Source organism: Ceratotherium simum, chromosome 16, assembly GCF_057802395.1.
Source record: "Ceratotherium simum simum isolate JZ-2026a chromosome 16, ASM5780239v1, whole genome shotgun sequence".
Taxonomy (NCBI): Eukaryota; Metazoa; Chordata; class Mammalia; order Perissodactyla; family Rhinocerotidae; genus Ceratotherium; species Ceratotherium simum.
The window spans coordinates 27,154,710-27,179,606 of NC_141915.1; the positions used below are offsets into that span (position 1 = coordinate 27,154,710).

Genomic DNA, 24,897 nt, shown 5'->3' on the forward strand with positions numbered 1-24,897 from the left:
TGGGATCCTGTCTGGGAAATGCCCGTGTCAGCCTGACTTGGAAAGCTCTCTTGTTCTCTGAGGCACTTCCAGGTCTGGTCTGACTGTGGAGCCACCAGATTCTAAGGGATTCTCCTTCCTGGGACCTGCAGTGATGACTGATCTCTTGGGCTCCCAGGCAAAAGGCAGGGGTCCTGCTGAGTGACCTAATGATGTGTGAGGGACTCAGACATTCCTTGACAAGCATGAAAGGGTGTCTCCCAGGGAGCTGTCTCCTGTTTATCCAAAGGATAGTGGGGCTGTGGGGAGGGGTACAGGGTGGGGACAAAGTGACAGGTAAAGGGACTTGATTTAAAAATCTGCTTCTCCCAGAGTTGTTCTTCTGGCCCTGTCTGATCTGATGTGTAAAATCTGTACAGAGGTGGAATTGTTTCTGCCATTTTTCACCCACAAGTTGGTGCACATTTCTGATAACGAATTAAAAAGAAATCTGTCACATGTACACAGGAATGAGTCAACATTGCGTGTAGCCAGCCACGGCCCCTGGGAGAAGAGTCCAACACGAGCCGTGGAGCTGCAGGCTCACCTGCCCCAGCTGAGTCAGGACCAAGCACAGCGTGGAGGCAACTCACCAAAGGCAGGCCCTCCCCTCAAATGCTCCTCACGGACCTACTGTCTAGGTCCCGGCAGGAGTGCTACTGTCACAGGGCGTTTTCTTCTCTCTCAACTTTTTGTTAGTGTTTTTTTGTTTGTTTGTTAGTTTTATACTGATTACAAAAGTTATAGGACACATGTAGAAAGGTATAAAGTAATGGAAGAGTGCCCTATTGCCCAACTACTCAGAGGCAACCATGCTTAACATTTGGTTATGAATCATTTAAAATGTTTTTCTATGCTTCCTTTGCATTGCTTAGTCATACTAACTGTACAATTTTGTTTTTCTTTTTTAATTTAACATTAGCTCTTAAAGAATTTCCCCTGTTATAAACATCATTTTTCATGACTACCTAATATTCTCCTGCAAGAATGAAGTATAATTTATTTAACAAATACCCTGGTGTACGGCTATGTTAAGGTGACAATGAGCATCTTCATGCATGAAGGTTTGTTGACATCTTAGGTTATTGATTTGGGCTAGATTTTTGGAAGTGGTATCTCTAGGTCAGTAGTTAGGCATGTTTTTAAAAGGCTCTTAATACATATTGCCAAATTGCCCTTCATATAGTTTATACTAGTAATACTCCTGTCTCATTTCATCCTTACCCATGTTGAGTATGATTCTGTTTGTTCATTAAACAGTTTAGGGAGCTGAGACGTCCTATCCTCACCCTCAGATGTGGGGAGAGCAGGGGATATAAGGGACCTAACCTCAGAGCTAACAGCCTACTTCCCCTGCTCCCCTGTGCCCCCTGGAGGCATCCTCAGAGAAGTGGGGGACACATACCCCCTTAGATACTGTGACTGCGCATCAAAGGCCCTTGCTGTGTAACGACGCAGAGCCACTCAGCTTTAATAAGGGAGTTGCCCAGACTAGGAGCTGATGTGACTGTTCCTCATCCAGAATTGCTCCTCTAGCTGCTTGTCTAGAGGTGTCCTCAATCACTTTCTTCACTTTCTAAGCCTTTCACAGAATCCCACTGCCCCTCAGAAGAGCTGCTCGCAGAGCCCCGGGGTAGTCCTCTAAGTTTGAGTGGCCCTGTGCAGTTTACAAAGTACTCTTTCATGTGCTATCTGATCTGATGCTCACCACAGCCCTAGAAGGCAAATATTTACTTCCCTATTTCATAGGTGTATTATTTTCCTAGGGCTACTGTAACAAATAACCACAAACTTGGTGACTTAAGACAACAGAAATTTATTCTCTCATATTTCTGGAGGCCAGAAGTTCAAAATCAAGGTGTCAGCAGAGTCACGCTCCCTCCAAAGGCTTCAGGGAAGTATCCTTCCTTGCCTCTTCCAGCTTCTGGTGGCTCCTGGTGTTCTGCAGCTTGTCACAGCATAAGTCTAGTCTGCCTCTGTCTTCACATGGCCTTCTTCCCTCTGTGTCTATGATCCTCCTCTCTTTTCTCTTTTAAGGATACCAGTCATTGGATTTAGGACCCATCCTAAATCTAGGATGCTCACATCTTGAGATCCTTAATTACATCTGCAAAGACCCTGTTTCCAAATAAGGTCACATTCTGAGATGGACATATCTTTTGGGTGGACTAGATTCAGCCCACTACAGAGGGTGAGGAAACCAAGGTTCAGAGAGGCTAAATGACTTTCCCGAGGTCCTACAGTGAGAACATAACAGGAGATGGCATTTGAACCCAGATCTTATGCTTCCCATATGCTTTTAATTAAGTTAAAAAAAAAAGACTCTTATGATGTGACTGCTTGGTTATGTTATCTGGTTCATAGAAAATGAAATTTGGTACCTTTTACCCTAGGATACCTCAAACATCATTTCACCATTACTCTGTTAGTGTATTATTGTTAATTACATTGAAACTATTAGTGCCAATGTCATGTAGCCCTTAAATGGGAGTCAGTCATTTATTCTCCAAGTGGGGAAATTAAGACCCAGAGTAACCAGAATAATTAATTAGAGAATACCACTTATAACCCAGATGTCTTGATTTGTAATCTCTATTCTAACTTTTAAAGTATGAGTTGTGATCATGTATTGCAGTTGTGAAAGTAGCCTCATTGTCAAAACGACTACTCTATGTTACATTGCAAGGAAATTTTTGGTGTCTCAATTACTGTAGAACTCCTCTGCCCTGGCTCAGGACCCTTTGATCTGTTGGCCACATGGCAGTCTGTGCATGGACCTCTGATGAACAATGAATAATCCCTGCCCACCAGTGGCCCCAAGGGCCTCTGAGAACAGATGTGCATGCCATCACCACATCTGGCCCATCAGCATCTCCTGGCTTGCCAACATTAGCTAAGGCATTTCTTTGCTTTGCTGGTACCTTTCCTTTCTCTTGCTCAGTTCACTTCTGAACTGGAGCAGTAGATCCTTTAAAAATGACCTAATCCCCAAATCCAAACCCCACAGCCAAATGGGTGAATATGGGATGAACACGGTACATTGTCACAAGTTTGGTGAGCATTAGATAATCTGAGTCATAAAAGATTGCTGGAGTCTAGGCCTTTTGCTCTGTACCACGTCTGTGGGGTGTGGGATTGAGAGGGATAGATGGGATCCTCATAGTGTCTCACCCTACCTTCCCTCCCACAGTGAACCAATCTCTATTAGTCATGACAGAGTGCATATTGACATAGTAAAATATGCCTGTGGACACATCCAGTGACCAGGTAAACCTAAGTCAGCCTGTGCTTATATGAACCAAACCATAGTGTAGAGAAAGGAGCTCTCTCCACAGCATTAGTCCGAAGCTCAGTCTGGTGAGCCAGTTTGGAGAGTGGGCAAGGAGGCTCTCCAATGGTTGCCTTCATCATGCCCAGGATCATTTGATAGTTATCCTGGGCATCATTAGTATCATAAGCTCTCACTCGGAAGGGCTTATGTCTTGAAGAGCATTGTTTAATGACAGGTTTTGCTGTTGGTGTTCCTGGCTTCCCTGGTGGCTGGAAATCTGATCAACGGGCTCTCAGCAAACTCCAAATCCTGCACCGAACCTAACTGATGCAAAGTAGAGGCTGTGCCACAGTCTCCTAAATAGCAAGGGTGTGATTAGACATTATCAGCTCAGAGGAACATCCCACCTCCCCCCACGCCACCTCCACCCCCGGGGCTTCCTTGCCCCTCAACAATGGTACACGAAAGGCAGAGCACGTGTTCCCCTATCCTCCCCAGGAGCTGCCGGCTTACCAGCTGTCACAGCATGCCGTTAATGGGTTTGTGAAACCCAAGAACCTGACCCATTTCTCCTCTGGGGAGAGAGTGTAACACAGGATGCCAAGCTGGCAAGCAGGGTTCGGGAGGCTCACCTGTATTAGACCAGCTCTCTATGCCATCCCAGGCAGATTGTTTTGGTTCTTCCAGTTCTCAGAATCTCAAATCTGAGTAAGTGCACAGAAGGCAGTAGAGTGATATTGTGACATTGTTTTCTGCTCACTATCTTCTTCCTTCCTCTTATTTAATTTTAGCTCCCTTTTCTGCCTACCTCTATCTCATTCCTCCCAATCCTGGACCTACGTTTAGGCTCTGGGACCCCACCTAAAGGGTTTTGATTCTGAAGTGACTGTCAAATTTCTCAGATGGTTATAATCAGTCAATAAACAAACATGGTTTGAGCAAGCACAATGTGCAAAGTCCTGTGCTATTACTATTATGGAAGAATTCATGCCCTCAAGGAGCTTCTAAACTAGGTTGGAAAGCAGATCATCAGAATATTATAAGGCAGCATAGGAATAATGCTGAGACTGATCTAATTAACCTGGGCTCCAAGGATGGGCTTCAGAGGCATCCATAAATACTCTGAAGTTGCTTACGTAATTTTACGTGTGCAAACACACATTTTTGGGGTAAGTTCATAGCTTTTATCAGCTTCACCCCAAAAGGTGAAGAACCTTCCGTACAATCAGAGTTTATAGAAGACTGCTCATTGTACCTTGGGTAGTCAGTCAAGGTGTCATTGAGCAGGTGAGACTTGAACCGAATCTTAGAAAATGGTGTCCAAAGAATAGCAGGGTGGGAGGCAGCCCAGAGGAAGGGATTCCCAGCAGGTGTCACAGGAAGACTATTACACTGAAAACCAGTGACTTTAAGTTACCTCACCTCCTTCAGCCTCAGTAAAACATAAATCTGTAAAATGGTGACAATTGCTGCTTCCCAAAGTTTTGTGAAGGATCATGAGCATCTTTTTTTTTGGCTCATCCTGTATCCCTGTGCCTCAGTACAGTGCCTGACTCATATCATAGTGGACACTAATCAATATTTGATGAATGTGTGAGTTAACTGAACAACGTGAGAGGGCTTTGTAAACAGCAGAGCATTGCTTCAGTAAGAGATCTTTGTCGCTAAGTACGCATATTTTGTACTTTGCAAACAGCCTGCACTAAGTGTCTTCTCTCCCTTGAAACTGACCCTTTCTCCCGTAATGGGACTCAAAGGGCCAGCCCATCTGATGGAGTGTCTCTGGGCCAGCCAGATGAGTGATAGCTGTGTCGACAACGCTGACAAGATGTGCAGTTTCCTAAGAACCCAGAGGTGACCTCACCCTCCAAGGGCTTGGCCTCCTAACCCCACGCACTGCTGACATGCACACACCTGCAGCCCTTCTCTCCCTCCAGGACTGGGAGACTCCATGAGTTCCTTTGCTGTCCTCATCTGCACTGGGAGAGATGGACGGGAAGGACAAGGAAGGGGGCATTGCAGAGCCTCTGTTGGGACTCCTTCTAGCACGATAAGCAGGACCACTGTTGTATCCTCCCTGTGACTTCTCAGGACTGTAGAAACCATTGAATGCTCCTTTGCTGAACACTGTATCCTCAACCTCCTACCCCCAACTTCCTAGCAGTTCTCATGATGAGAGAACAGATTAGATCTTCCATCAATTTTTTTTTTCTCTTGTGTGCCATCCGATAGCCGGATGACTCATCAGCATTAGCATGATACTCCAAGGAACTTGGGCTGGTTGGGCATGGGAACGATTTTTAAAAGGCATTGTTTGAAGGTGACAGGAGTTCTCAGAACAAGTTAGGAAAGATAAAGGTGATTTCTCCATTTAACAGTTCTCCACTGCAAGATGCAGCTAAGGGAAGCACTGTGTGAGCTGAGAGCATGAGCTCCAAGCTAAGAATTAGGGAGCGGGTGTTCCAGATCTGTCACTTAGAGACTTTGAGCATGTCACTTCATCTCTCTGAGCTCCCAGCTCCTCTCCCATACATTGGAGTGGTACCTGTACTACCTCTCAGGATCATTGTGATCATCAAAATTTATGAGGATGCTTCAAGTGGTGTAAAGTAATACATATCTGTTATTAACATATACATGAGCACACCCATTATGTGCGAGCACTCACTATGTGCCAGGTGCTTTTACATTTATCTAATGCAATCCTCACAACAGCCCTGTAGGATTGTACTGTTTTTCCATTTTCATGGATGAGGAATCAGAGGCTCAGAAAGGTAAAGAACTTGCCCAGAGCCATGCAGGCTAGTATGTGTTGGAGCCGATATTTCATCCAGGCCTATTTCCATTCTCCACTAGTTCATGATTCTTGTTTCCTGAATACTGTTGCTTTGTCACTTAAAATATTGCATACTCCTCTGGCATTTCCCCTCTGTGATGGACGGGCGCTCCCTCTTACCTGCACCCTTCTTGCTATCACATCTTGCTGGGTTGTTTTGTTTTCTTCCTGATTTAGCTTCTGATATTCCTCTTGGCCCTGCTATCAGCTTATCTGCCCTGACCTCTAGGCGCAGTCAGCACAAACACTGACGGAGCGCCTTCCTAGAGGCAGGCACCCTGCTCCTGGGAAGTGAGGAGAATTGTCATTCCCTTCCCCTCCCCAGGCTCTGGGACGTCTCTGTCCATAAGAAAGCTGCCACCCCAGCCCTGAGTGTATGGGGAGGAGGAGTGCCCATGTTTTATTGTTGTTAATCCCTCTTCTGGAAATCACTAAGCATAGATGTCCCAGGCAGACCCTTCAGGGAAACAATGATGCTTTAGCTCTTGATCTTGTCAGCTAAGAGTGGAGCAGCAGAGAGGAGAGCATAGACTCCTGGCAGGAACCTCACTTAATCTCTTCACTCCTTTGACACAGGGAAAAGAGTTATTAGTTCCACTTCAAAGATGGGAAAAGGAGATAGAGGGACTTGCCTAACCTTACTTAGTGAGTGGGTCATAGAATCAAAAATATAACTTATGCATGTCCTTGGGGACTGACACCTTCGGGTTGTTGCTAATGCTGCTTGAGTGTTGGCTCTGGGCTTGGCACTACCAGTGCATGACTCCAACACAGTTCAGGCCCTTGGAGGAATGCTGACACTCAGGGCACCCCACCCCTGCTGTCCAGCGCCTCACTCCCCAGACCCACATCCTGACCCTACTTGATGGAGAGAGAAGGTGGTATAGGGCAGCTCCCCACTCCTGAGTCCTACCCAACAAGCTGATCCCCAACAACCAACTCCCAAGGCGGGCCTCTTCTTGGGGAGATGCATTTATAGATGCTGCCCATTCTCCCAGCACTGGGAATCTAGCCTACAATTAGGCAAGAGATAAATCAAAGCCAAACTTGGCTGATGACATTCAGGAGCCAGTAGTGACCCTTGCCACACATATAAATCCCAGCGGGCTGGCCAGGGGCCTTTGTCTGGTCAGGAGAGCTCAGGATTATCTGGCCCTCTTTGCTGATGTATGGAGTCACCGGCTGTCGGAGTGTTTACTAACGGTTATCACCTCAATGCTTTGGCCATTATCAGAGGCAGGGCCGCCTGCCGGGGCTGGGGCTCGCACCCTCTCTATTACCACCTGTCATTGGCAGAGAGTGTGTGCTGATGCTGCCCAGTCCTGACTGCCTAGAGAAGATAGTTTCTGACGGCTGATCAAAGAGGAGCAGCAAGGCCTGATAAAGAGTGTGTGTTGCGTGTACTTTTAACTTTGGGAAACACTGGCATTTGCATTTTTTCCCCATCTTCCTGGTCCTGGCAGGAACCAAGCCCAATAAATGCAGTGGATTCCGTTACCTAATCGCTGGGGAAATGGTATGTGCTTAAAGCAACAGAGCATGACCATAATCTCCTTCCAAGAGAGTGTGGATGAAATAAGCTTTCACAGAAGACTTGCTGTATAACAAAGTAGAATAATTTAAATTTAGGCTTTGAAGTGATCTTGCATGTAAAATCTAATCTTAGCATTCAGCAGAGCACCATGTACTTTTTGGAATTGAGGAGCAGCTTCAGATTAAGGAAAGATCTTTGCTGAAGATGCTATCGCGCAGCTCTATTGCTGGCATCCCCAAAATGGTGCCCTGGTTGTGCACTTGTCCATGGGCAGCTGGCAGACTGTATGTGGTTGGAGCTAAATGAGTTCTAGACTGAGGCTTCTGGAGATCTGAGTTCTTAAACCAAGTCTGCCACAAACTTGCTGTTGGCTCTTGGGCCATAACTTCTCTCAGCTTCAAATGTAAAATGAAGAGGTTTGGTGTAGATTATAGGATGTAGTGATTTAGAAAGCTTTTTTTAAAAAATGTAAGCTATGTAACCCCTTTCTAAAATGAATTTTTAGGTGAAGCCCTATTGTGTCCAACAGAGAAAAATAGAGATGTTTTGCTTGAACCCGGGAAGGAGGTTCTCTGCCCTTGACTTAGTTCTGGACGCAGTGTCTGAAGCCTTCAGAGGAACCCTGTAGCTCCTCAGAACACAGTTTACAAACCACTAGTCCAAAGACGTGGAGGTCATTTTCCAGAGGTCTACACTCTCTGATCCAGTGGTGTGAGCTGTTTCCTTCTGCCCTGTTTCGTGATGTTGTCTCCCTCATCCATCCTGTAGAAGAGCTAGAATGGACCCTGGGCGGGGAGGAGGTTTGTGGTAGGTGGACAGAAAGAGCGGCCTGCTCTCTGAACGCATGGACTCAATGTCAGATGCCCCATGTGTGCTGCAGGTACCTTTGACCGGAGCGTGACCCTGCTGGAGGTGTGTGGGAGCTGGCCGGAGGGCTTTGGGCTGCGACACATGTCCTCCATGGAGCACACGGAGGAGGGCCTGCGGGAGCGGCTCGCGGACGCCATGGCCGAGTCGCCAAGCCGGGATGTTGTGGGATCCGGAACAGGTAAAGGTGGCGTCACACTTGTAGCCTGACGTGGTTGTGACTGGCACCTGCTGGTGTGGAGCTTCTTTGGTGGGACAGGGTGTTTGTTTGTTTTAACCATTTGTTTCTCTAGTTAGCACTCTGATTGCTGTCCATTTTGGAAGCCTCTGGAATTGAGAAACCCTGTGTAAAGGGGAGTTCCCAGTGGAACTGACCCCTTCTACATGGAATAATGCATACAAAAATGCTGTGATGAACACAGTTGTATTGTATAAGTGGCTCCTAGAAGGACACCTTCCCCAGGGAAGGGACAACTTTGGAGTCCCTAAAGTTTTTTTTTTTTTTTAAAGATTTTATTTATTCATTTTTTTCCCCCCAAAGCCCCAGTAGACAGTTGTATGTCATAGGTTCACATCCTTCTAGTTGCTGTACATGGGACTCGGCCTCGCATTGGACGGAGAAGTGGTGCCTTGGGGCGTGCCCGGGATCCGAACCCGGGCCGCCAGCATCAGAGCGCGCGCACTTAACCGCTAAGCCACGGAGCCGGCCCATGGAGTCCCTAAAGTTTTCAGCAGCCTTTTGGCACTGAGTGTAAGGCAAGGCAGCACTCCTTCTGTCATGTTTGAGGCTTTATAAATTGGCAGGTATCAGTGGGGGCTGCCAGCCTGGGAGGGAGCATGCATGAAGCAGGCAGGGCTGGTTTGAGCTCCCCAGACCACTTTTTCTTATGCTGCCTTTTGCCCTTGAACTATTGCCTCTGAGAGGGCCCAGCAAGTGGGGACGGGGGCAGCTTCTCACGTCCATAGAGCAGTCAGAGAAATCGTTAGATGATGGGTGAGCTCTGCCCTGGCAAGCAGTGTACATATGCATGCACACACACACACACACACACACACACATGCACTTAGGACAGACCACAATCCTTCCAGCTCCACACAATTACAATACACCCTGCTGCTCCTTTTTTCCAAATCACCTCTTCATTCTAGATGTCGGGGCTGTTAGTGACTGCTCTCACCCGGCTTTTCTGCCTGAGAAAAACTGCCCCAGCAGGCCTCTTCCCAGCTCGCTGAGGTCAACAGGAACTTTGTACAGGGTCAAGCAGATCCTGGCTGCAGGCCTTCCCGCTCTTGCTTGCCTGAGTCCTCTCAAGACTATTATTCTTTACTGGGAACTGCTCCTTCCCTACTCCACGTGCCTGCCTGGACAGAGGATCCCCGTGAGGGGAAACTTACAACCCTGGGCCAAGAATCAGGACAGCAAGATTTAGGGCGTCAAAGCATTTCTGGCAGGGCTTGAAATGCCTGACATTATCACACAGTCTCACTTCCCTGCGGTTCCTCCAGGTCTTTTAGATATTTGGGTTTAGCAGTTAAGCTTTTCCCTCTCTTCTTCCTCATCCTGTTCAGTCCTTCTGTTCCTACACTAAGAAGATAGAGACGTATCATGCTCATCTCTACCTCCACAGCCCTAGCTTCCTGCCTGCCCATAGACCTTGCGTAATAATTAGCAAATGAACCAAATAGATGCAAGAGAGGGAGAGAAGGAGTTTGGCTAGAAATAGATCAGTGTCTTATCGGGCCATAGAAGGCAGCCACCTCTGAGGACCAGCCCCCTCCACACCCACTTCTACCCTGGAAAGAAAGGAGATGCAGACCTTGGAAGCTACAGCAAGCCATGTCCCACTCCCTTGTGCACACACATGCACAGACACGTGTACACCACCACTCCACCCCCATCATAGAGCCCTCCATCTCGTGGATGGTAGGCCATCATGCCATTGTTCTCCCACCTGGGTCCGGAGATGAGGAGCAGCTCTGCCATTTAGTGGGGCTCTAACCCTATTTTCCTTGGAAGCTGGCTGAAGAGGGGAAAGCGTTTCCCTTTCTGAACCTCACTCGTAACACAGCTCCCCTCCATCTGTGGGGCCCCTGGGCAGCCCCAGCTCGCATAAACCTGGGCCTCATGTCACCAGACTCACTCCCCAGGAGCTGCCCTTTCAGGGGCTGGAGCACCTCAGCGTCACTCGGCAGGCAGATCTGAAGGTGCATTCGGTCAGAGCTGGGGAACTTGAGCAAACCTGGCAGTGATTCATCTGCCTGACAGCTGAGGGATTCAGGAGAGTCTTTGCGGCCTTAAGCAGGTTCATGAAATTTAAAAAAGAAAAAAATGAGAGAGGAAATTAAAACTGCATGACCCACAGGTCAGAAAATAGGAGATGCCCTCTTTGAGCAGAAGGATTTCATTTTCCTCCCCAAACTGTCACCAAAAAGGATTCATTTGGTTTTCTTTGACCATATTAAATGTATATTTTATTTTTTTAAAAAACTCTGCCTCAATTTTAAAGGCCAATAAATAGATATTATGGAAGTTAACCGTGTCCTTCTGCCGTTGTTGAGAATCACTTTTCACATTTTACAACTCCAGGTAGAGTATCAGCCTGGTGGTGCAGCCCAGGGCCTTGAAAGGGCAGCCGAGCACACCCAGGCCAGAGTCGGCCGGCTGCCCAGAGACAGCCAGGGAAACACGGGGCGATGTGGATGAGAATTTCCAGCAAGTCACCCTTTGCCTGTGGCAGCCTCTCAGTCCCTCTCTCTCTTCCCACAACCCTGCTTCTCTGGGTGGCTCATAGGACATACAGATAGGGTGACATCAGTGTTTGCCTCTGTCAGGTACTCTGAGGCACCAGAGATGATCAGTCCCTGTAATGCCTTCCAGCAGGCACTTGGTTTAGTAGAGCAACCTCCTGATGGCCCCTTTATCAAGGTCTGAGTGGAGTACACTCTCGTGTCCCCTGACCCTGAAGCCCATTATATGGCATGCCTCACTGTTATACAGGTTTCGCTAGTGATATGCTGGTAAATGTTTAACAACCAGCTCTCCAAAGGGAAGCAGGGAAGCCCTGAATTGTAGCATTTGGACATTTCCATAGAATAAAGTGTCCCATTATGGCCAACTTCAGGCTATCAACATGATGTCAGTCGGCTAGCAGAATTCCTGAAAATGTAACAGTCAGGGTCTGGCTCGGCGGCGCAGTGGTTAAGTGCACGCGCTCCGCTTTGGCGGCCTGGGGTTCACAGGTTTGGATCCCGGGCACGCACCGAGGCACCGCTTGTCAAGCCATGCTGTGGCAGCGTCCCATATAAAGTAGAGGAAGATGGGCACAGATGTTAGCCCAGGGCCAATCTTCCTCAGCAAAAAAGAGGAGGATTGGCATCGGATGTTAGCTCAGGGCTGATCTTCCTCACAAAAAAAAAAAAGAAAAAGGAAATGTAACAGTCAGCAAACTCCAGCCCCCCACTGGTAAGCTGTACCATAAGGCAAATCAAAGTAAAACAAAACCTTTTAAAACCTTACTATTCAAAGAGTGATCTGCAAACCAGCCGCACCATCCAAACCTGGGAGCTGATTAGAAATGCAGAATCTCAGGCCCCACCCAGCCCTGCTGAATCAGCACCTGCATTTGAACAAGATCTCTATGCACTTTTGAGAAGGTCTGTTTTAAAACATGGTTAACCTATGAAGCAGGTGTTAGTTCTGTCCTCCATGAGGTCTGCTGACCAATGAGTCCAATTAGATCACATGTGTGATTTGCAAGTCCAGCTCTAAAATAATTGGCTGAATTGCTTTCTTGCTAATATTATCACGCCCCTTGCCCCTGTTACCCTTCCATTGTCCCCATTCAGCAAAACTCCAAGTCCGGGTCAGTCCAACTCTGCTCTTCACTTAGGTTGCTGAAGAAAAATCACCGATTGTTCGGATCAGTGCCTCTACAACTTTATGGACTCCACTCGCCAGTGAGCCCTGGCGGTCTGTCTGTGTTTTCCTAGGGCCCCCTTCTCCTCTTCTCAGTTTGCACTCATCTTCTGCAGCAGAATCCAGGGCCTAGAACAGTGTCTGGCAGGTGATAGGCACACAGTAACTATTTACCGAGTGAATGAATTCTACATTCCGTCTAGATGTTAGCAGTTCTGCTGCACGCCCTGCTTGCTGCTGTGGCTTCTGGCCTGTTTTTATTCTCTTAGAGATTCCACAGATCTCCAGTCCTCTAAGTTTATATTTCATTTTAGGTATTCTCCCCCCATTTTTGCTATGTATTTAGTATGAATTAGTATGCTATTTATTTAGTATGGTACACGTGCTCAGTCCATCATCTTGAAATCAGTCTCCTCCTTTCTTCGTGGAAAGTACTTCAGACTTCCCTATTCTCTTCAAATCTCTTACCCCACCGTCTTATCTCTCACGCTCAGAGAGAAAATGGTGGTCATCATTCCAGAAATCTCTTGACTTCATGCACCCAGACCCTAAACGTCCCTGCAGCAACCTTCCCCTCTCCTCCTGCCGCAGAGGAGGAGCAGTCCCTGCCCGCAGCCTGCCCAACCACAACAACTGTTCTCCCCAAAGTTGCCACTGGACACTCTCTTTACCTCAACACCAGCCCTGTGAACCGCGCCCTGCCATCTTGAAGATCTCCCCTGTGGCTCCTGATTCACCACACTCTCCTGGTTTTTCTCCTGCCTCTGGCTACTTCTCAATCCCTTTTCTGGGTTTTCCTTCTCTGTCGGCCTTAAGTGTATTTCTCAAGGCCCTGTCTTGGCCCTCTTTCTTCTCCCTCAGTCAGTACAGGGCAATCTCCTCTGCTTCTGTGGCCTCAATTACTATCCACAAACTATTTCCAAATAATTTCCACGTTGGCTTTCTCTCTTGATCTCTAGAACCACTTATCTCATCACCTACTGACTTTTCCACATGTCTAAAAACTGAACTCCTCTCTCCTCAACCCTGTCCTTCTCCTGGGTTCACCTTATGTCACTGTGTACAGAACCCCTCATGACCAGCCGCTGCCCTCTCTCCAGACTCCTCTCTGGCTGCTCTGTGCAAGCTCCAGCCAAGCTGAACTCCCCGGAGGGTCCCTAAGCACACGTGCTCTCTCTGCCTGCCAGGCCTCTGCACATATTTCTCCTTCTGCCTGGAATGCTGTCTCCCACAGCCCCCTCCTCTCTCTCTCACCAACCCCCCCCCAAATAACTTGACTAATTCCTGCCTAGCAGACATTCCTTTCAATATTGCCTTTTTGAGAAAAATAGAATTTTTAAAATAAGCAAAACATTTACTTATTCCAATTGTTTTATGTCTAGGTAAAGATACAACCTGATACAAAAAAAAATTTTAATGAACACCTGGATACATATTAAGTACATTTTCTCTTTAGACTTGAACTCTTTCAGTCTTTAGCTAAACCTCGTCTTTCGTTTTTGCTTTCTCCCACATCTAATAGCAAAAACCCAGGCCTAATTCACAGGCACCGATTGGCTGTTTAAAGTATTGTTGACACATCTCTGTTGCAGGCGGCCTGCTTTTGCTGCTGTTGACTCCTAAGAGCTCACTAGGTCAGCTCTCAAGTTCAAGAGGGACTGTCTCTTCCCTGTGACTGTGGCTTCCTGCAGTCCTGGGAACACTGTTTCATTGTCCTTTACAATCACAGCACTAAAGGTAGGAAAGAGGCTTCATCTTTTTCCGTCTACCGTCTCTTTAACAGACTCTGTTCTAGTCTAGAAGCAGTTACTCTTGGGGATCACACTGTGGGCTCAATCTTTGCCTCTTACCTTCTGTCGGAAATAGATTTACTTCCTTACCCAAATATACAAAACTTCCACAAAACAATATTATAGGCAATGCATTCTAGTACTTTCTATTTTATTTCTTTTTTTAAAAATGCGAACATGACCCAGTAAATTGATTTCACAATACATCAGTGAATTGCGATCTACAGTTTGGAAACCAGCGTTCTAGTTTATTCTGTTAAATCCTCTGAGTTTTCCTGTATGTATATTAATTACTTAATAGAAAAGCCCGTAACATTATTTTCATCAGAGATTTCTGTCAGAAACTACTGTTACTTATTGAAAGGGCTATGACTTTTTTCCTTCTTAACATGAAAAGCACATTTTGAACATCATACACAATTTTTAAATGGTCACAGGAAGGTGTCAATATGTTAATTAACAAATATCTGATGACTGCCGACGTTTTGCAAAAGATGAATGAAAAGCACTATTTTTGTGCGTGTGTGCTAATAACATCTTTCATTTCAGGACTGTAGAAATTAAGCTCTCAATAAATGTTAGCTGTTGTTACTGGAATTGCCCAGATGTGTACCCCAAACAAATCACCCAGTATGTCGGACCCTCTATCCTCCCTCTAGGATTAGCTCTTCCAGTGGGCCGTGGAACTCCTGCTTGCCCCACTGCTGAGGACTGGGAACATTTTCTTACTAAGGCTGCATTTCCGATAGGAGCCATATTAGCCCCCTCCCATCTCAAGGTGCCACATGATCAGGTGACAATAATTGCAGGCATGGGTGCAGTAAATTAATTCTCTTATCTTTTAGACATTCCTACTCTCAGACGAACACTATCATTCAAGCAACTTAGCCAGTCACTTAGGTCCTTTCCTCTGCTTTACCTAACCGGGCCATGGAATTTTCCTCCTACCATGCCTTTACAAAATGCTTCTGGTGCCTTCTCTCAACGACCTCCTCAATGGGCCAGCACATTCTCTCCATGGTTGCAGCAGGCAGGTAGGCTCTCTGTGGAAACATCTGCTGGTGTCTCCACACTAGGCTGGGCACTGTAGGGAAGAAAAAATAAGACATGGTTCCTACCCTCAAAGAGATTCAAGCCCTAGAAGAGGCAACAGTGCTGAACTGCGGGTCGGTTCCTCTCTGGCTCCTGTCCCCAGCTACCCACCAGGGCCCACCTAACTGAGCGGCACCAAGCAGAAGTCCAGATTGGTCCCCTGCCCACAGGTCATGGGCTTTCCAGGATGTGAAGACAAAACTTCAAACTCCCCAGTAACAGATGCCATAATTGCTGACGGTGGGGAGAAGACAGTCAGCCCCCAAGGGCACGGGAGCAGCCAGACGTAGAGCCCAGTGCCATGAGCAAGCCACAAGCACCCCTGCTTGGGGTGGAAGGGAGCAGCTGCTGCCAGTGAGACTGGGGGGCAGTGGGTGGCTGCAGCAGGGGTAGCGTTGTTGATGTTGCTATTTGAGTCTCAGTCAGTGTCAGATTGCCTGTTCCTAGCTACTTTCCACTGGTAGGAAAGGTCAAATCTGAGAGTCCTTTTAGTTCCCAGCACCTAGCTACTGCCACTGGGAAGAATGTTTGTTTTCTCTTTTCTGCGGCGTTGGGAAGTCCTCATCAAGAAATGAGGGAAGCCAGTGACCTTGGGCAGGTTCCTTTCCTATTCTTGGTTCAATTTCTTCTCTAACACCATGGGAGAGGGAAACCAGAAATGTAGTAAACATTTGCCTACTGCACCTATTATGTCCTGGCCACTGTACCGCTGTGCTAAGCACTTTGCATATATCAGCTCATTGACTCCTCTCAACAACAGTAACGGCCACCGCCTCCCAAACAGCTTCTTGGCTTCAGACTCTGTTCTAGCCACATCAGTGTCCTCTAATCAGTGTCCTCTAATCGTTGCAGCACTACCAGGGAGATATTCCTCTCTTCCATTTACAAAGGAGGAAAAACGAAGGACTTAAAGGAAGATCATAACTAAAAGATGTGGGATTAAAATGAGGTCTCTAGGAAGAGTTTTCAGTTCTTAAGATCCTGTCAGTCTCACCTGGTCAGAAGGGTATTTCAGTTACTCCCTTTATTCAAAATGAGAGAGCATCCCCAGGAGAGCAAGGGGGGGTCTCACTTTCAGGGCCTGCTCTGTCATTCTCTTTTCCTACTCACAAAGTGCCAGGCAGGCCCACGCATTACAGCCTGGGCTCCTTGCCGTGATATTTCAAGTCTCTTACAGGCCTTCCCCACTTTCCTTTCCAATGTGATCTCCCACTTCCCCTTCCACAATAGCCCCTCATTCATATTTCACCACCGCCACCACCTTCATGCAAACATACTCACCTGTCAAAACGATCCCATCATCCCCAGCGCATGCCCTGCCCTGCTCACCTGGCTGTACAAGGGCCCGCTGCCCTTCCTCTCTGCCCGGTTACCTTTTTAGACCAAGCTCAAACCTCACCTCCTCTGTGACGCTTTCTCTCACCACGTAGCCAAATATCCTTTCTCTCTCCTCTGAACTTCTGCACCACCTACTCACTGGACACGGGGCCCTGGACAAGTAGTATATGTTGCCTTTTCCATTAACTAGCAATGGCCAGTTCCCTTCTACATGCCACTGGGGGAAGGCTCAGCTCTGGTGGTCCCTTCAGCCCCTCCCTCAGCCATACTGCCCATACTGCGTGTCTTAACCCAATTCCAGTTCCTTGGACCGAGTCTAATTCATCTTTGTTACCTCTGACCACCAGCCTTCTCCCTGCCCAGCATCCAGCACTGGGACGAGAGCCAAGCTGAGCCCCAGTTAATGTTTGTTGAATGACTGGATGGGTTTTTGTGGCTCCTGAGAGGTAAATGAAAGCCAGCCAGAGCAAAGGGAAAAATTATTGTGTTTAAAAGACACACTTGTTAGTTTCTGGCCAGTTCTCAAATCTGATTCTAGGTAGATAGTTTCTCTCTCTGTCTCTGTGGCTCTCTCCCCAACTCTTCCTCTCCCTGCCTTCCCCTTTCTCCTCCCCACTCTTTCCCTCTCCCTTCCCCTCCCTTAGGGAGGAGCCTTCTCTGTTAAGGCTGCTGGAAGCCCCAGGCGCAGGCAGAACTGTAATGGAAGTTTAGGGCTGAGAAGTTCCTCTGCACATTTCTCAGTTGCCCAAAGTCTACTTTGAATTCTTCAACCAAAGCACACTGATTCGTATCAACAAGGAGGAGGTGCCAGTGTGACCTCATTGGTGAACCTTCAATGTGCCCTTTCCAGGTGTTGCCCCAACATGGAAGCAGGAACTCCTGTGGAAAACGTACTGGCTTGGACAAGAGGGTGGGGAAGGGCAGTTGGACCCCCAGACAAAGGCCCCCCTCTGGAGATATTAATGTAGGTAAATGGTTAACAAAAGGGAGGATTTCTCTCTGTTCTTCCTCCTCTGCACGAAAATTCACCTTTAACCATTGACCTTTCTGTGAGGTGTGAGATCTGAACAAAGTTAAATACAGTCATGGATGGTTAAATACCTATCTTTCCCTTTTGCCTCTGCCCCTCTGCCTCCTCGGAAGATGGTCTGCGTAAGTGGACCACCCCCTAGGTTTGATGGCTGGTAACAGAGGAAATACACACAGAAAATGCAAGTTGGAAATGACCCTCTGACCCTTTGGGAATCCCGAGCTTCACTGTACCAAGAGGCCAAACCATGCCAATCTGATTGAATTTAACAGAAGGGGGCATTTCCGAGTACCCATACCAGAATCAGCTGTCTAACCTCTAACATTTGGTGATTTCTTCCTGCCCACTTCTCTTTGAACCACCGCCCTGCCCTCAGGGACCTGCAGGCCCACTGCATAAGACGTTTTAAAATTTGCTGGCAGAATCCCCCAGCACCAGGCTTCACAGACCTCCCCCGATTTTCCCCCGACACGTTTTATTTAGTGTAGCTCCATAGCTTGCAATTCCACCCCTCTGTGTACTTAATTGAGTTTGGGGAGAATCAACATGCAGTTGCTTCATTTGTTTAGGATGACTTTTTCCATTCTGTGCCCCCCCCCCCGCCCCGCCCGTGCTCGTTTTACCAGCATGTTCCCATCACCTCCAGGCTCCAGTTGGCCAGGACCAGCGCGCCGTCTCCACTTTGATGTGCGTGACTGGTGCTGGCCTTCGGGGTGGGTTGGGGGAGTGTGGGCTAAGTCTGCCAGGGTTCCGCCTCCATCTGGGCATGGACTGGGTCCTTGGAAGGCTTGGAGATTCTTTGGTTTCATACTTTATTCATCTCCAAGCCACTGAGAGCTGAATATGAGCATCCACTTCATGCATTTGAGCATGTCTCCATGATCCTTCTCTAAGCAGCCCGGCCACACTGCCAGGCAGCTTTGAACTTCAGACCATGGAGCCCGAGAGGAGGAAGAAAACCCTTGAGGGGCTACCCAAGATGCTGCCTTTACCTTCACATCCTTCTCTGCTCTCAGCCCCACACGGCAGGCAGGAATATAGGCACTTAGCAGGCAGGACTGGGGAGGAGGAAAAGATGGAAGGATGATACCAAGTTAGGCTAGTGAGAAATATGTAAAACTCTAGATGTGCTGTGCCTCGGAGCAGACCACGAACACCCCCTGCAAAGCTCTCAGGGGTCAAACCGATTTTGATATCTACTTCCTTTGATCTCAGCTCTTGCCGCTTTCATAAAGGTCCATCTTGTGATCCTCTTTAAAGAAATATTTTATTTTCAATACAGACACAGCCCTTGACGTGGCAGTAAAAACCATCACCCCTGAGAGACACACGGCTGTGAAGTGTGTTGGTATGTAACTTCCTGTCTTTGCCTTCACGCAGGAGTTTGTCCCACTGCACTTCTTGTCCCGCAAGAGGTTGCTCCCCTTCCCCCTGGTGCTCAGGCTTCAGGAGGCATGGGAGTGAGGGCAAGAGGTCAGCTCAGACAGGAGGTACCTTCTGGCAACGGACTGGTTTGGGATGGGGAGTAGTTGCCGTTCTTCACCCAACAAGAGTTTCTTTGAGAACCTCACTCCCTGCCCCCCACTTTTAAGATGGAAGTCAAATTTTCGGATTCTGCTGTGCAGAGCAGAGAGGTCACTAGGCTCTAATGCATTTACCATTGACTGCCCCTCTTGTAGTGCGTCTATTAGTGAGTAATTTGATTTGTACCTATTCATTTGCAGTCCCTGCAGGAGCCTGGAGCTGGCCCCTAGTATAATTGGTGCTGTCTCTATTTTTACATCATTAGATTAGCCCCGACTCCTGGCCACTTGTTGTCTGCGCTTGTCTGTCCATTTATACAACCTAATGTAACACAAAATTCATTACTGATCACATTACTTTCAACTCTGAAGCCAGCCTTGTGATAAACATTTGGTTAACCCCTTCCTACCCTCAGGAGGGCTGACAGAACAAATGCACTTCCACTCGACAGGCAAATCAATATCTTAATACACCAAAGTGGAATTGCATTTCTAGATTTGTTATTCCTCCTGGAGGAGCAAATGGAAAGGCTCGTCTGAGCTAGCTGAATTGAATAATGAATAGAGCTCCGGCACCAGCAGCCAGTCTGTGAACAGAGCACAAAGGCAAACCCGGCATCCGCCCAGCTTTTTCATCTGGACAGGCGGCACCACAGCAATTAATTGAGACTTGTGCTTCTTTCCCAGCCACAGACTGTGGGTTCCAGAGAACGGACCCGACCCTAACGAGGGCAACAAAGACCTTGGCCCCACTGCCATTCTCTTTGCTAGGCTTGGCTTAGGACAACTGGACCAAGAACTGGGTTAGTTGGGGGCCTGCCCAGTGGTGCAAGTGGTTAGGTGCACATGCTCCGCTTCAGCAGCCTGGGGTTCGCGGGTTCAAATCCCGGGCGCACACTGATGCACTGCTTATCAAGCCATGCTGTGGTGGCTTCCCATATAAAGTAGAGGAAGATGGGCACGGATGTTAGCCCAGGGCCAATCTTCCTCAGCAAAAAAAAAAGAGGAGGATTGGCATCAGATGTTAGCTTAGGGCTGATCTTCCTCACAAAAAAAAAAAAAAAAGAAGAACTGGGTTAGTTTCCTTAAAACCTTCTTCACTGATATGAAGGCATCAGACACATGGCTTTGGCACTAATGCTACCAAGAAACTAAATTAAACCCATTACTAAAGTTTACCATTTGGAAACAAATACACAAAATTATTCCTATTTAGAGCCAGGTCAGCGATGCTGGGGTTGGTTGGTTCACACTAACTTTTGTATGTGTGCGCGCCTGTCCCCGGGGTGAGCATTCTTTGGCATGGGAACGCCATGTGCACCTGAGAGTGGTCCTAATTCTCTGATAGGGATGTTGGTGAGCAGCATGGGGGACTCGAGCACAGGAGCTGGCCAAGAGTCTGAAAGAGATCTCCACACAGCTCTATTTAATCTAGAAGATTCTCCCCTACCCCTCCCTGGTTATCCTCTCCCGAGCCCCCATCTGTCTCTGGGTAGCATCCACACCCACTGTAAGTCATTAACTTGCAGGACAATTTGTTTCAAAAGGAAAAATACCCTGACTTATTAAGAAACTCGTAAAGCCTGTAGCACAAAGATTACAAAAATAGGCGTAGAGGAAGTAGAATGGAACCTATTACTGTGAAAGTCATAAATCCCTAAGTAAAAAGAAGCCGTAAACTGAAGATACTCAGTTGGGAAGGGCAGCAGCTCATCTAGGGGACATTCTGCCTGAATTTGGGGAAGTCCTGAATGGGAGGCTGGGGAAAGGCACTGAAGCCTTGAGTTTGTGGGCCTTCTTTCTGTTGAGCAGGCCCCCCTCCTTCTCCGAAGACTGTGCCTTGGACCCTGCTGCCCGTTAACCTGTTCAGAGCCTTGACAGGCCAGAAAGCCTGTGAGCAAAGCTTGTGAGACATGGGGGTCCTGGGGATTCCTTAAGAGGGCTCCTATGCTGCTCTTGCCATTCTCCGTTCCGCCAGCATTTCTCCTGCCTCCCCTCCTTCGTGCGTGGGGGAGCGCAGGGGGCAGGGGGTCTCCTTGCAGCAGTCCCTAGGCTGCAGGGTGAGAGGTGAGGGGCAGGAGGGATGGCCTCACACTACCCTGACTGTGGGAAGCTCCATTTCCCACAGAGGAGCTGTAGACCAGACCAGAGACTCCAGAATCTTAACTCTCAAGTGCTTCCTATTATGAGGAACTACAAAGAAAGGATCCCTTGGCAGAGTATCACAAGGTACCTCACATCTAGGCAGTGGAAGGAGGACACTGGTGTGTCACTGAGGCCAGCCTGGGTGTGGCAGCTGTGTGCTGGGGGCCGCTCACCTCCCCATCCCCACCCAACCCACAGTGCACTGACTTGCTCAGTCTCCAGCCTGCTGCTTTGGCCTCAGCTGTTAATCCTCTCAGGTGGGTAAGTGGGACAGTGGGGGAGGGCGGCTCCTTGTACCCCACACTGGCCCCAGCCCCATTAGCTCTAGAAAACAGATCAGAGCCTGGACCTTGGCCTCTGCAGAATAGGACAGACTGGTGGCAGGGAGGAGAGTGGGTCAGCCAGTGGAATGAGAGACTGTGATTTCTTAACCTTGATGGAAAAGGGGGAAAGCCACATCTTACCAAACTCTTCCGCTGCATCGGAGAGAATTTAATTACGTTTGGACATTTGAATGAGAACCAGATGTGGCTCTAGCCTGTCAGGCCAGCAGCATTCAAGGAGCAGCGTCTCTCCTGTGGTCTGCAGGCCCCTGTGCTGTCTCGTAGCCCTGGAAGGCAGCTCAGGAAGACCCCGCCTGGGCGCTCAGTGGGATCTTCTGAGCTTCGAGGCTGGACTTTAGGAGACAGGCAGGTCCAGGCCAGCTGCCAGACACCTGGTTCCATGGGAGAGTTTCCAAGCCCTGTCTCCTCCTCATAGCCATGCTGAGTGGGCATGTTTGCAGGGCCCTCATGAGCACCCACATCCGCCCCACACGCAGACGCACACCAAGAAGTCACGTCACAGCACCTGGCTGGCCATTCTCTACCACCAAAGACGTGCCGCTGGGCTGCCCAGCCCTGAGTCTACCTTAGATGGCATCTGCCGAGGCTCTGCCCCCGGTGTCGTGCCAAGGACCTGCAGCTAGGAGGGCATTTCAGGCCCTCCTGGGTGAGGAGCACTTCTCCAGGGGCCTCAGCCTGCTGAAACACCAGAGATGGCAACGCTGGTTTTCTAACCAGGACACCACTGCAATAATAGTGGTCTCTCACGTGTTCAGTGTGTGTTCTGCTTCTTAAAGCCCCATCACATCCTTTCTCTTTAGAACCTCGCACGCCCAGGGAGGTTGCCCGAGCAGCCCCTCCCCTCCTGCCTGACAGATGATGAAGCAGATGAGAAGTGAAGTGACTTGCCCAGGTCATTCAGCACGTCTCTGGCAGAACTGGGGCTAGAGGAAGCTCTCAGCCTCCTACTACAGGACCCCTCCTTCCTGCCATCCAAGGGAGTTTCAGCTCAGGGCTGCTCCTACATCTGGCTGATCTTAAGCATGGCTTCAGCCAGATTTATCAAATACCTCAAAACCAGGGAAACATGAGCCAGGTCAGCTCAGCCTCTGCTGTCCCCGTGTATAACATGTTGTGACAGGACATGCTCTGCCTTGGTCAGGATTTAAAGTTATACTAATATAGTGGCACTGAGAGGGTCACTGCACGTGGGGGACTGGTCGAGGTGGCCTGGGTGGGGGATCCTGTGATCTTCTCCTTTGAAGCCAAGACTTGGGAGGGCTTGGGTAACATGGGCTTCCTGGGAGTGGGGTGTAGCAGCATTTTTGGTTCGAGTCTTTCTCTGCCTGGGACTGGTGCTGCATCATAGCTGTTATATGAGGGAGCTGGGGAAAGGCTCCAGCCCCCACCAGGCCAGCATACCTTCTGGCTAAGACCCCATCTACCATCGTTGCTCATCCGCTGTTCAAAGGCTGTGAAGGAATCTGAGGCTGGGCTGTGAGCTGCTCTACCTAGAACTCAAATGCTCTGCTCCCAGCCCAACACACACACACACACACACACATACCTGGCTCCAGCAGAAAGGGGGTGGAGGATGCGGTAAGAAAGAGGCCTTTTGAACATGGGTCCTCCCTCCTGAGTCCTCCTCATTCCTCAGGCCTCCCTCTGCCTTTTGTTTCTACTTCTATTCTCCCTTCCCCAACATTCCAGCATGCTCATCTGCTGTCATTACACCTCTGTCTGAAGGAGGATCTGAGGTCTTCCCTAGGCTCAGGTCTCCCCACAAACGCTGAGGTTATTAGGCACATGCATGGCCCCAGTGGCCAAGGGAGGCAGTTCATGGTACCCTGAGCCAGGAGCACCAGGTATTTACCCTCACTGTGTGGGACTGGGGGCTGGGGGGCAGGGCAGGCCATGTGGCCTTGGCCTCATCCTGTGACATTCTGAGTCTCAGTACCTGCGGGGGTCAGGAACAAGAGCTGGGCCAGGAGGATAGAAGCGCCTTTGTGGGAGCCCTGGGGGTTGAAAGAGACTCCAGCCAGGAAGAAAGGCACGTGCCTACCCAGGGGCTGCAGGCCTCGGGCCAATGGCTCAAGCTCTCAGGAACGTCAGGCTGTGTGTGCACGCTAAGATCACCAGCAGTTATGTGGCGTCAGTGAGCCAGGGCTCTGTGCTCAGACATAGGTGTTAAGCCCGGAGATAAGCAGGCCAGAGTGAGCCCTGCTTCTCATCTATTCCTGGATTCCATCAGCCCAAACCAGGATTCCTATTATCTGAACACAGAGGAGCCTTTTCATCCTCAGCCCCTCAGCTTCGAGAAGCTGCCCTCCCTTCTGCAAGCATGCCTGGGAAGGGAACAAAAATCCCTGCTAGAAGGAAAAGGTGGTCCCTTCTCAGTCTCCCCCAGCCCCCATCCTCCCAAGACCTCCGTGCTAGACAAAGAGTATCCCTGGTCTGTTGGTATCTCTGCAACCTAGCTCTGCAGCCTGAGAGAGGGGCCTGAGGGTGAGAGGAACGGACCCGCAGAGTGGAGCTGGGAGAGGTGCCCGAGGAGAGAAGGTGTAGGGGAGCAGGGCATCCTCGAAGGTGGGCGTGTCTGAGTGTGAAGACAAGCAGGGCCTCCCTACAGGCTGCCTCCTTTAACTGCTGCCCTTTTAACCTCCTAGAAAGTGCTCTGGGGCTGAGGCTGGCTCCAACCCAGAGTGTGGTCTCTGACAGGGCTCTCAGGGTTTCTAGAATCATTCTCAGCCAACTCCATCTCTGTCTCCCTGAAGCGATCTCTGCTTCCCTCAGCCACACTCTGCAGGAGAGAGCAGTAGTTTCCAGGCCCAGGACTGGTGTAAGACAAGCAGCCCATAGCTGTGTCCACTAGGGCCACCTCCTAGTTGGCATCTGGGCCATCTCTGCGGGTTCCAGCAGCAGGAAGCTGCCAATCCAGCTGAGCCCAGGATGCATTCAAGTCCCCCACTTCGTTAGCCCTTTTCTCTCCAAGCCCCAGTTTGCATGGTTGGTCCCAGGCCCTGCTGGCAGGCCCCTTGCTGACAAAGTTGATTGCTTGAGGCAGACCCCATTTGGATCCGTTTGCTAAACTTGCAGCAGTCCTGTGGTCCCCTGGTCTCCTCTCCACATATCCTATCCAGGGAAGATGCTGAAAATCCCTAACCTAGTCAAAGGACACCCCCCTCCACCGACCTCACTCTCCAGCCAAGAACCA

General features: G+C 49.0%; 1 protein-coding gene and 1 pseudogene across 6 annotated transcripts in view; one reads left to right on the plus strand and one right to left on the minus strand.

Moving 5' to 3' along the window:
* The window catches only part of BCAS3 (BCAS3 microtubule associated cell migration factor), a 562,723-nt gene that overhangs the window by 530,299 nt on the left and 7,527 nt on the right, over window positions 1-24,897 (plus strand). For 4 of the 6 annotated variants that reach the window (XM_014790917.2, XM_004434813.3, XM_087440868.1 and 1 more), the window contains one exon: window positions 8,540-8,707. In XM_014790917.2, the coding sequence (XP_014646403.1) occupies window positions 8,540-8,707 (168 nt within the window). Of the gene's footprint in view, window positions 1-8,539; window positions 8,708-18,974; window positions 19,041-24,897 lie in introns of all 6 variants that reach the window. The other 2 variants (XM_014790915.2, XM_087440870.1) reach the window with 1 other exon arrangement.
* Window positions 20,930-22,136, minus strand: LOC147914968 (uncharacterized; annotated as a pseudogene).